At 46.0% G+C, this 13131-nt stretch overlaps 1 protein-coding gene across 1 annotated transcript in view; it reads left to right on the top strand.

Moving 5' to 3' along the window:
• The window catches only part of zmat4a (zinc finger, matrin-type 4a), a 181268-nt gene that overhangs the window by 29460 nt on the left and 138677 nt on the right, over positions 1 to 13131 (top strand). Inside the window, exon 2 of the mRNA XM_079814692.1 lies at positions 9586 to 9687. Coding sequence (XP_079670818.1) covers positions 9586 to 9687 — 102 coding nt within the window. The remainder of the gene's footprint in view (positions 1 to 9585; positions 9688 to 13131) is intronic.

Raw genomic sequence — 13131 nt, 5'->3', positions numbered from 1 at the left:
GCCAACATCATATTGACGTCAGATTCTAACATTATTAGACGTTGATCCTTTGTTGGTTTTAGGTTTTCGTATTAACTAACCAAAATCTAACTTTGAGCCAACGTCTAATGCCAACGTTAATTTGACGTCCATTACCAAAGTCAGCTGGTGTTGATATTTAGTTGTTTTTAGGTTGTGTTGTAAAGTAACCAAAATTCTAATATCATTAGACGTTGATCCTTTGTTGGTTTTAGGTTGTGAAATAGAGAACAGGCCAATGGGCCATTGGCGTGCGAGATTTGCATCTCGCGCTCCGCCCCGCGCGAGAGCGAATGCACGCTGTTTTTCACTGAGGAGCCGAACTTAGTGGCTCAACCAGCAGTGATGGTACAGCAACTGTGGCGACGGGACGTACGTCTCCGTTCCCTCCTTCAGGGAACGAGGGTTACCATACGTAACCGAGATGTTCCCTTTCAGTTTTCAGAATTGGGATCCCTATGGAAAACGCCATAGTTACTACCACTTCCAGCGCCCAGCGATGAGCCCCTCAGACCCCGATCTGATGCGGGCGGGGAAATTCACGCAGGGAGAGTCCAAGCTGCTGTTCCGCAAGACCCATTCAGCTGACTGTATTGGATAACGCTGGGAAAGCGTGCCTGTGAAGGCCTCTGCGGAAGCCACATCATGCCCAGAGGGAGTTACCATGTGGAGAATACACGTTTGGGCTAGCCGTGGGTAGCACAACATACGGAAGTCCCAGGGGTGGCCCCGGCCAATTAGTGGAGGGGGACAACACGTACCTGGGACGGCAGAGGAGACTCTGCCAAGGGAAAGACACGGGCTCGCCGTAGGGCATCCGTCTACCATAGGGGAGGGAATGGCGCAGCAAGCCGACACTAGAACAGGCACTTCGGTGTTACTGACTATGGGAAGTGAGCACACAGGAAGATACCGGCTCTACACGGAGGCTATAGAATCTAGCGAACGTGTTAGGTGTTGCCCAGCCCGCAGCTCTACAAATATCTGTCAGCGAGGCGCCACGAGCCAGCGCCCAGGAAGAGGCAACACCCCTAGTGGAGTGGGCTCTTAACCCGAGCGGGCAGGGCACGTCTTGGACTCATAAGCCAAGACGATGGCATCCACTATCCAGTGGGCCATCCTCTGCTTGGAGACAGCCTTTCCCTTCTGCTGTCCTCCGTAACAGACGAAGAGCTGCTCTGAGGTCCTGAAGCTTTGCGTTCTGTCCACGTAAGTCCGGAGAGCACGGACGGGACAGAGAAAAGCTAGGGCTGGGTCTGCCTCCTCCGAAGGCAGCGCTTGCAGGCTCACCACTTGGTCCCGGAAGGGAGTAGTGGGAACCTTGGGCACAGATCCAGGCCGGGGTCTCATGATCACATGAGAGTTACTGGGCCCGAATTCCAGGCACGATTCGTCGACCGAAAATGCCTGCAGGTCCCCTACCCTCTTGATGGAGGCCAACACAGTCAGGAGTATTGTCTTTAACGACAGAATTTTCAACTCAGCTGACTGCAGAGGCTCAAAGGGTTCTCTCTGTAGTGCAGTTAGCACCAGAGTTAAGTCCCAAGAGGGTATGGAGGGAGGACGAGGCGGATTTAACCTCCTCGCCCCCCTAAGGAACCTGTCGACCAGATCGTGCTTACCTAGAGATTTTCCATCTACTAGCTCATGATTAGCGGTGATAGCGGCAACATAGACTTTGAGGGTGGAGGGAGACAGCCTTCGCTCCAACCCATCTTGTAGAAAGGCAAGCACAGATCCGATCGAACATCTTCGGGGGTCTTCTCGGCGAGAAGAGCACCAATCGACGAACAGGTTCCACTTCAACGCATAGAGGCGCCTCGTAGAGGGGGCTCTAGCGGAAGTGATGGTGTCAACTACCACTTGCGGTAGGTCACCTAGAACCTCCACGTCCCGTCCAGGGACCAGACATGGCCAGAGGTCTGGAAGCGGGTGCCATAGGGTGCCCCGTCTCTGAGTCAGGAGATCCTTCCTCAGAGGAATGGGCCAGGGAGGTGCTGTCGCAAGGAGCACTAGTTCCGGGAACCAAGTCCGGTTGGGCCAATATAGAGCGACCAACGGGAATTGCTCCTCGTCCTCCCTGACTTTGCACAGTGTCTGCGCAAGAAGGCTCACTGGGGGAAATGCCTACTTGCGTTCTTCCCGGGGCCAGCTGTGGGCCAGGGCATCCGACCCGAGGGTTCCCTCGGTCAAGGAATAAAACCACTGACAGTGGGTCGTCTCTGCAAACAGTTCTACCTGTGCGGCCCCGAAACAACTCCAGATTAGCTGGACCGCCTCGGGATGGAGTCGCCATTCTCCCGGAAGCACTGGCTGACGTGACAGCTCGTCGGCTGCACGATTGAGCAGGCCCGGAATGCTAATGGCACGAAGCGACCTCAGATGCTTCTGACTCCATAAGGGGAGATGGCGGGCGAGTTGTGACATGTGACGGGAGCGTAGACCACCCTGTTTTTTGACGTACGCAACGGTCGCAGTGTTGTCCGTACGGACCAGAACGTGCTTGCCTCTGAGCGGAACTTTGAAGCGGCTGAGTGCAAGACGAACTGCTAACAACTCGAGGCAATTGATATGCCATTGCAGTTGAGGCCCCGTCCACAGACCCGAAACTGCAAGCCTGTTGTACGTGGCACCCCAGCCGGTGGATGAGGCATCCGTGGAGACAACAGAATGCCTGGACACTTGTTCTAGGGGAATTCCCGCCCGTAGAAACGAAGGGTCCGACCACGGGCTGAAGGTTGGCGGCACCTCTGAGTCACTTGGACGCGGAGGGACCGCTGCGCCACGCCCATCTCAGGACTCGGTCGTGTGGCCAACGTTGAAGCTGTCTCATATGAAGCAATCCCAGCGGCGTTACTGCGGCTGCGGATGCCATATGCCCCAGGAGCCTCTGAAAATGTTTCAGTGGTACCGCTGTCCTGCCTTTGAACGAATTCAAGCAGTCCAACACTGACTGGACACACTCCTCTGTGAGGCGCGCTGTCATGGCGACCGAGTCTATCTCCATACCGAGAAAAGAGATCCTCTGTGTGGGACAGAGTTTGCTCTTCTCCCAGTTGACCCGAAGTCCCAACTGGCTGAGGTGACTGAGCACCTTGTCCCTGTGTTCGCACAACTGCTCTCACGACTGGGCAAGGATCAGCCAGTCGTCAAAGTAGTTGAGAATGCGAACACCATGGTCTCTCATGGGAGCAATGGCCACCTCTGCAACCTTCGTAAAGACGCGGGGCGACAGGGACAGGCCGAAGGGCAAGACGCGGTACTGACATGCCCGTCCCTCGAACGCGAAGCGCATAAAGGGCCGGTCGAGGGGAATCGAGAATGAAAGGTCGATCGCTGCAAACCAATCTTGGGGACAGACGCACCTGAAGATGCGCTTCTGCGTTAGCATTCTGAACGGCAGCCTGTGAAGGGACCGGTTCAGGAATCGCAGGTCCAAGACCGGCCATAACCCGCAGCCTTTCTTGGGTACAATGAAGTACGGGCTGTAGAACCCGGACCTCATATCGGCTGGAGGGACCGGCTTCATCGCGTCCTTCGCCAGTAGGACTGCGATCTCCGCCCGGAGCACGGGGGCGTTCTCCTTCGCTACTGGGAAGTGAACGCCTCCAAACTTAGGGGGACGCCGGGTGAACTGAATCGCATAGCCGAGTCTGATGGTACAGCCCCAGGCTTCCAGACACCGAGCAAGGGGATTAACCACAGACGTACCCGCAGCGTGGCAGCGACGCGGAATGCAGGGATCCGACTCGGACGGCATGGGAGCGGCCCGAAGTGGGATCTGAGTGTGCTGTGCAACACTTACCTGCGTCCGCGGAGGGGGCGTGCGAGTGTGGGGAGGCCGCTTGAGTGTTTTCCCACAGCCGGCGCCCCTTGCTGGCGAAGGGAGAGGCGTCTGAGGGTGGCGAGGCATGGGAGCGTCGACCACCGCCAGGCGCGCTCCCAAATGAAGGAGGGGCTGAGCGTGGCAAGGCTTTGTGGCGTTGCGCACGGTCTGCCTCACCTCCTTCCTCAGCGGGGAACAAGAGTGGCGAGGCATAGCGCCGCGCACTGTTGTCCACGCACCGCTGAGAAGAGGGGAATGAGAGTGGCGAGGCTTTGTAGCGTCACACACTGCCATTCTCGCCCTCTTGTGGGGAGGGGAATGAAAGCGGCGAGGCTTTGTAGCGTCACACGCTGCCATTCCTGAACTCCCGAGACCCAGAGGTATTGGAACTGCTCTTTTTTATTTGGGTACCACTGGCTGTTTTTAACATCAGTGGCGGAACAGAATTACTAATGGTTTTCCACCCAGCCCTCCTCCGGGGAAGAACAGTTCCAGACCAAATCCGGGTCAATTGTGTTTCTGGACCAGGGTGGACATCGTCTAGCCAAGGGCCAGCGCTGTGCGCAGCTCAACCTCGGCTCAGAACTACCCTCGTTCACTAAGCAGGGCGGAGGTGGCCTGCCGGTGGCACTGCCACCCCACCGATGAGGGTAGTGAGAGAGAGGAAAACTTAATACAGATTATGGCCCTATTGGTGTTCCATATTTTGGCACCAATAGTTCCACAATGCCAAAGCCTTCCAATGCACATCCGAGAAAAGGCAAGGGGCAGGCAAGGCGATTTACGCGTTGCACTATGCCTCAGCCATCCGGAAGAGCATGGCTGTCAAGTATGAATCTGATTCAGCACGAGCGCCCACTATTACGGTGGGAATCTCAGCATCATCTTCATTTTCAACACATAACAGCCCTCTCTCCGATGCAGCGGTTGACATCTGTCCTCTGCTAGAGCCCCAAATGAAACGCTAGGTCCCCTTTTAAGGACCAGCAATCCCATCTGTAAGCTACCAGCAGACACGTGAGACAGTGGGTGTGGCCGTGAGACGGCATACGGCGCGCTGAACACTCAAGCCCTTATGAAAAAGGCAAGATGAACAGCGCGCCGACGTGGCTATGCTCTCATGAGAAAACAAACACAGTCTCAACATGCTTGTGATGCGATAGAGGAGTGAGGGGCCCACAGAGATGTACGCGGCGGGGAAGCCTCACTGTAATCCTCAGGTCACCCAGGCTTATCAGCCAAAATAGTCCCCCCTCTGGTGCACCAGAAAAGAGACTAGCGAAGGGACTCAACCCCGTTTGAGGCATCATAGTCTCGACCGTGCATCGGAGGCGCCGAGTGACGCGCGCGGAGTTGCCGTGGAGTCACCCGGCAGCCAGACGGCACACGGCGCGCTGAACACTCAAACCCTCACGCGGAAGGTGAGATGACCAGCGCGTCGACGTGATCCCGTTCCCCTGAGAGAACATGGATCACCCACGAACACAGTCTCAACATGTTTATGCGAGAGGGATCGTGGCCGTCAGGACAGGAAACAACCGCATCCAGAAACGCACGAGTGGAAAGACGTCTTGAAAAAGACGCAGTGTCACACCCGTGTTGCTCTTTTGTGAGGAAACGCTCTTTAAACAGTGCTGAAGCACCCAGGGGAAGACCGCGGCAACACACAGGTGGTAAGTGCAGTCCTGTGTTTGCGCTCACTGAAACAAACGCCCTCACCAAACCGACAGTTGCTGTGAGAACAGCAGTTTGTTATGCTGATGCAGTGGTGAACATGCGGTCGCGCTGATTGTGCCTTTTCGCCAACACAGAGCGTCCTTCTCGTTCTCTGGGGCATCTCTCTTGCAGATAGGCTCTCTTTTAGAAAAGCAGTCTTGCTTCATCAACGCCGTTCGGCTCCGAAGTGAATGAAAGTTCGCTCTCGCAAACTCTAACATCATTAGACGCTGATATTTTGTTGGTTTTAACACATTTGTAGTGAAGTAGACCTCCCGAAACTACTAGTGTCGAGGAGCGGGCGTGTTATGGATACATGGTGTTGTCAGACGCGGCGCGCAGTAGGCTGATGTTTGTATTGGTGCATTTCTACTGTGAGCTGAAATGACAAGAGTGCACATTTGGTAAATAAATATAAAACAACATTTATTCATCACACAACTATTTACAACACAACCAAGGAGGCTTTGCTTGAGTTGTTTCTCCGGATTTAGTTGTTTTTAAGAAAAAAAAACCCTAATTTTGTCTGTTTAGTATTGTCACCTTTTCCGTTCTACATGGAGCTCAAGCGTCCATTGTTTTAAAAAAATGTTTTTTTATAAGGACTCATTTTTTATATAAGGATTTTTTTCTACTTGCCCTGCCAAAATTTTCACTGGCCCCACCACAAAAAAAGTAATAAATAAAATAAAATAAGCCCAGTATTGTTTTTGTTGTTTTTGATCCATGTAACCTTAATAAATAAGGTTATGACTCTAAAAACTACTAGCCTAACTAATATATATTTTAAATATTGTTAAAGAAAATCAGTAATAAAATAAGAACAAATAATCAAATTACGAGCAACAGCACAAATCAATACAGCAGAACAAACATACAAATGATGTAGGCTAATATAGGTCTAAACTAGATTTTCAGGTACACAAATAGTAATCAAATGTAAAATATTACTGCATAGTCTGCATTAAATTATATATCACTGCATATAAATATATATTAACCCTTATTAAAAGTTATTCCGTCAAGAGTCGTGAGTGATTTTTTTTTTTCTGTCTTTAGTTATCTCTACGATATTTTCCACTTTCCATGTTATACGGTAGGGGGCGCTATTACACATCTCCTGAATGAGTACAGCATCTCTTGATTAAAACAAGCGAAGAAGAAGAAGCAGCAACAACAACGATTACAGACTGGTGATATCACTGAATTCATAGTGTGAAATATCCAAAACCATTGCTTTTGGTTCCATCTAATAATTGCTCAGTCAGTTGTTTCTTCTCTTTTTTGTGTACATATTCACAACAGACCTAAGTAAATGTTAAGAGATTTTTAGGTTATAGATTTTGGAATTGCATGTTATCACTTGTGTTGCCAGAAGATACAAACCTGCCATCTAGCACCAGAGTAGAACCAGTGTGACATCTGCATTAGATATGACGAACCTGACAAAAACTATGACAACCGGTTCATAATGTGTTATGTTTTATTAATTATTTGGACATTTAAATCCTTTTCTTTTTATATCCACAGGCTGATGACAAATGAGATGATGGTCAGTTTCAATATGAATGTAATGCAACGTCTGTCCAATGTTGGAGGTTGATGTCAATCTGGTGTTGAGTTTAGAACCCAATGTCAGATTGACGTCAATGTCCAACGTTGGTCAGACGTTGCATTTTGGTTAAAAATTAAAATCGGGTTGACGACAGAAGCCAACGTCAGATTGACGTCAGAAGCCAACGTCAGATTGACGTAAACATCCAACGTTGGACGGACGTTGCATTTTGGTTGAAAATGAAAATCGGGTTGACGTCAGAACCCAACAGCAGATTGACGTCAACATCCAACGTTGGACGGACGTTGCATTTTGGGTGAAAATGAAAATCAGGTTGACGTCAGAACCCTACGTCAGATTGACGTCAGAACCCAGCGTCAGATTGACGTCAACATCCAACGTTGGACGTACGTTGCATTTTGGTTGAAAATGAAAATCGGGTTGAAATTAGAACCCAACGTTAGATTGACGTCAGAACCCAACGTCAGATTGACGTCAACATCCAACGTTGGACGGACATTGCAATTTGGTTGAAAATGAAAATCGTGTTGACGTCAGAACCCTACGTCAGATTGACGTCAGAACCCAGCGTCAGATTGACGTCAACATCCAACGTTGGACGGAGGTTGCATTTTGGGTGAAAATTAAAATCGGGTTGACGTCAGAACCCAATGTCAATCTGATCTTGTGTTCTGACGTCAACCCGATTTTCATTTTCAACCAAAATGCAACGTCTGTCCGACGTTGGGGTCCAACGTCAATCTGACGTCATATTGACGTCTGGTGCCTGCTGGGTTAATTCACTAGTTCAGACTTAAGCGCCCTACAGAAGTTTGCATTCTGCAAGTGAACGCGGCCTCGTGGTGCCATCACAAAGAGGCACGAAATCACTCACGGACCTTTTCCTGGACTGTTCCCAGTTGGTGGAACGATCTCCATTCGAGCAGCTAAGTCTTTAGCCATTTTCAAAAAACGTCTAAAGACACATCTTTTTCGTCAGCACAACAAATAAATATAGCACTTACCTGTTCTATTTGTCTTTTTCTAAAAAAAAAAAATAACATTTTGTGGATCGCAGGTGTCTTACATTAGCATTCGCACCAGCAGCCAGGTTCAAATGTAATACATTAGCTCATCCGTGAACATGATTTCTGCCCAAGTCCACTGGATTCCTTTCTATCGGCTGTGGAAGTGAAAACGACAACCTTTGAATAAGCGACCTCTAGTGGCGAAAATTGCATATTGTGCCTTTAACTGACTTTCTATTAATGCAGTACAGTAAATGACAACTGTCTGATGTCTCCCAGTGGTTTACATTTATGAACTAGCATTAAGGGGTTAATTTACAACAAAAACAAGAGAAAAACAAAGCCTTTATCTCAGAAATATTTTTTTATATTGCATTATATAATGAAATTAGACAGACTCAGTGAAGATTCATTGTCAGCTTATTCTTTATTCGTGAATTGGAATGTGTGCAAAGGATTGTGGGTAATTGGGATGCGAAGGATACACTTGATACATCCTTCAAAATAAGCAAAACGAAGAACACAAGATAAAGGCTGCCTTCTAAGGATCCTTCAAATCGAGACAGCCTTTGATGGAGCTTGATGATGTGGCAGCCTAGATATAGAGCCTTACTAGGCCGCAGCTTTTGAATTTGAGAAGCACCCACAGTCTGGTGGCTTTTTAAAGCATTGTCTCCACATCAGTGCAGCTGTTAGCTGGTAGTAATAAAGACACTAATTTAGTCCTATACTAGGCAAAGTGTGCAAAGGACAACTACAGAGTGATCAGTTCCTACAATATCCAGGACTCACAAATAAATTGTACAAAACCAGTAAAGTTTTTTCTTTCTAGCATTTTCCAAATGTAAAACCAAGAATCAAAAAAGCAGTTCTATTTATATAAAAAAAGTTTTCTTACTGTTCCTTTTATCTCTTTATTACTTTTCCCCCTCTCTACCTGTATTTGGCTGCTACTAATATGGGAATTTTAAACCCTTGACATGTTCACTTATCTTCTGCAAAGCACATGGTATTGAGGTTTAAAGTTAACTTTGAGGAAAATGTATTTTATTTTTTGGTGCTTTGCATTGGATTGCCATTTTAAATGCATATATTTCATCACATAAAAATCATATAAAGGCTTTTATCTGTTGCTCTAAACCCCTGCAGTCTGTTTATAAGCTGTTCTGGAAGTGAAAAGCAGCTCCAATAGAGACATGTCATGACCTTGTGCTTGCTCTGTGTTTTAATATGTGACACATGCTGAAATAATTAAAGTGACAGAAACAACATGTCTTCATGAATAATTCATGTGACACGTTTCCTTAACGGTGCACTGTTTTTCCCTAAAGTACGTCTAAAATAGCTGTGCAGTGGTTTCTATCATTTTCAAATTGATTTGTGCCTAATGATGAAAGTGTATAATAAAGTGCTTAAACAAAACAATGTTTTTTTTTGTCTAGATGAAGTCAACAGAGGTGGATCAAGGCCTTTTCACAGACAGTTACTGCAAAGTGTGCAGCGCTCAGCTCATCTCAGAGTCACAGAGAGTGGCACATTACGAGGTGAGACCAGGTTTCTGTCTACATCCTGTCTGTCTCTCTCTGCCCTTTTGTTTGTTTGATGTTAGTCATTTTAGATGCTTTTATCCAAAGTGAATTTATTATAGGGACAATCCCTCTGGAGGGACCAGAGGTTAAGTGCCTTGTTCAAGGACAATGACAGTAGTAACAACTAGTAAATATAGCTCCTACACTGTTAGCCTGCTTTCTAGACATTTTCTGTGATTGCTCATTGGAGGTTATGTGTGCATGTCCGCTGATCTGTGTTGTGAGGAATAGCAGCTTGGCTGTATTACAGAGTGTTTCCCTGTGGTCACTGAATGGTGTAGTTATATGGCCACTCGTCAACAGAGCCGTAACCTGAACTAACCCAGATGGGAACATGATGTACCGGTATTTGCCCAGGCAGGCATGGAGTACGACAAGATAGTTTGTTGGTTAGTGTAAAATATTAATTCTGGTTTTGTTTTGAGTGAGCATGTCATTCAGTTGGATTGTCCCATGAGGGCTGAATGATCTAGCCTCTTATCTAGCCTTAAAACCTTCTGGTCTCAAACGAGTCTCTGTCCATCTCAAATGATTTTATTTAAAGGTCCCGTTTTTCGTGTTTTTTTGAAGCTTTGATTGTGTTTACAGTGTGCAATATAACATGTGTTCATGTTTCATGTGTAAAAAAACACAGTATTTTTCACACAATTTACTTATCTGTATACTGCTGTTTTCACTGTCCTCAAAACGGCCTGAGAATTTCCTCGTTCTATGAAGTCCCTCCTTCAGAAATACGTAACGAGTTCTGATTGTGCCAGCGATTCCCGTGTTGTGATTCGACAGCAGCTTAGCTCACGTTGCCCGGAAAGGTCACGCCTCTTACCATAACAGGGAGACGAACTCGCTCAAACTACAGCCCCTGAAGGCCAAACAAAGGTGATTTGACTCCGGGATGAAAATAACAGCGTCTGAACGACATGGCGAAAAACGCAACCGAACCGAACGTAACACTTCCTATTCTCCACGAGGGAGCAACAAGACCACGCCCCCTTTTTCGCGTATTCTTGTGGGCGGAGGTTAGTCGACAAACTGCTCTACTGACGTAATTAAAGCAGGATGTACATGGATGTAGTCCTAACCGGCCGTTCGCTGTAGGCTTTGAAAGGGAACTTCTGTCAAATAAAATATCTCGCTTGGCATTGAACTTTGAGCTTTATAATTTTACAGGTATTATCAGCAACATTACACACTAACTAAAGTTTGAAAAATGGGATCACGAAGAACAGGACCTTTAAAAGTGTTATGTGTGTGAATTGATTTAAATGAATCTTATTCACTTTAACTTCTGACTGTCATATCAAGCAAAGCTCAGGCATAAGAAACTTGCCCCATTTCACTTAGTGATGCACCAAAAATTCAACAGAATATATTTGGGCGAAACGAGAAAAAAAAAAAAGGTTTTGATTTGGGATGCAGGGTCAGTCACTGACAGAAACTATTATAATTTTGACTGTGACAGAGTTCACACAATGTGAATTCAGTGTGGATGCACTTTATCGTCAAAAATGGTAGAGGAGCAATATGTAAAGTTTGTTCAGCTGAAATATTGAGAGGCGATTAATTGCTGAAGAATTGTGCAAATGTGGCACAATCCAAATGTGGCAAGACATGGAGTAGGAACTCTAATTTTGTGTGGAGACCCAGATTTGTGGAGGAGTTTTTGTCTCCAAAGTGTATCAAATAGGAGCTCAGGTATTAGAGAAACATGTTTATTAGAGAAAACATTAGTGATTAAAATAGAGAGCCACATTTCTCTGTCTTATTAAGCAAGCATTTTATTAGAGTATTTATAAGAGGCTTTGAAAAGTGCTAGGGAACATACAGAAGAAGTATAGAAGTATAGCTTCATTTTAATAATGGCAGCTAAAGGGCAAAGTATATTTGATCTCTATATAAAAAAACATTGTTTCATGATTTTCATATTTGCAGTAAGGAGTAACAGCATGCTTTTGAAATTCAATATACTGAACATAAAGGGTATTTCTCAAGTACACTCCAGGGGTGATCAATAAACTGAAACATAATAAAAAATGACTCAAACTTTTATTCATTTACATGGTTCATTTACTAAATTCATATTTGGAGTATATAGTCTACTCAATCCTTTCTGTCATTCAAGAAACTTACAGACGGTTTCGTGAACTAATGAGTTGCTTTTTGCACAATTTTGGCATTAGATTTAATAATAAAAGATAATATAAATAAAAAACATTTAAATTGCCCTGGAGCTCATTTTATTGGATCTGAACTGTGGAGTCGAAACATCTACAGAGGCTTTAGCGCTCAGGTCATGGTTTTAGAAATTATGCTGAGGCACAATTTTTTTTCTCTGTGATGAGCTTTTAATCCTCACTCCTGAAACATCAAAGACTGAAAGAAATAAAAAGAGCCAACGAGAGAGAGAGAGAGAGAGAGAGAGAGAGAGAGAGAGAGAGAGAGAGAGAGAGAATCCAGACATTTGAACTGAACAAATTAACATCAGCTGTATTAAGAGGGACATTAATAATGGACAGGAACAGCCCTTCCAGAATTGGATTCCATTTTATAGTCCTCAAGGCACCGGTGTAGGTTCCTTTATGTGCTCAAGATTATTCCATACCTTTTCATGTGTATCACCAAAGACTGAGAATATCACAAGTACAGGTGTGATAAAGTTATTGCTGAGCTCCAGGCAAACATCTTCTTAATGTTAAATCCAAGCATCTGGTATACAATTAAAGAATCCTTTTTTTTCTACATATCCACTACTGACAATAGGTATGCAATGCCTAAAGCAAACAGAAGTTATCTGGCTTCTTTTAAGCAGTAAGTGAGGTCTGTGATCTGTGTCTCCCATTGGGTGTACTCTCTGTGGTGCGCTATGCTATTTTACTGTCTGTTTGTGTGCCCTTGGCTTATGTGTTTCTTCCATGCAATTTCAATCAGATTTCTCTAATCTTACATATGTATGAGCCGCATAACGGAGAGTGGGAAGACTGCAGGCTCTTACTTATGCTTGGTCATGGCGATATTATCAGTGTTCAAGGACAAACCACCCTCTCGTTGTCCTGGACCCTCCTCTTCAAGATTGGAATGGTCCATGTGAGTTTGTTTCTGATGAGACCCCTGATTCACACTGAGGACTAAAGAACAACAATCATGTTCATGTTCTTGTTCTTGCTGCACGTAACTATTAATGTGCATAGACCTACACAGGAATCAGTCAACTATGTATTGAATGTATGTATATGTATGTGCTAACATTATGGCCACTTCCTAATATTGTGTTGGTCCACCTTTTGCTACCAAAACAGCCCTGACCCGTCGAGGCATGGACTCCAGTACACCCCCGAAGGTGTGCTGTGGTATCATGCACCAAGATGTTAGCAGCAGTTCCTTTAAGTCCTGTACATTTAGCCA

This window comes from Gobio gobio (assembly GCF_949357685.1).
Source record: "Gobio gobio genome assembly, chromosome: 4".
Classification (NCBI taxonomy): domain Eukaryota; kingdom Metazoa; phylum Chordata; class Actinopteri; order Cypriniformes; family Gobionidae; genus Gobio; species Gobio gobio.
The sequence above is the reverse complement of the archived record's forward strand: the minus strand, read 5'-3'. Positions and strand labels throughout refer to the sequence as shown.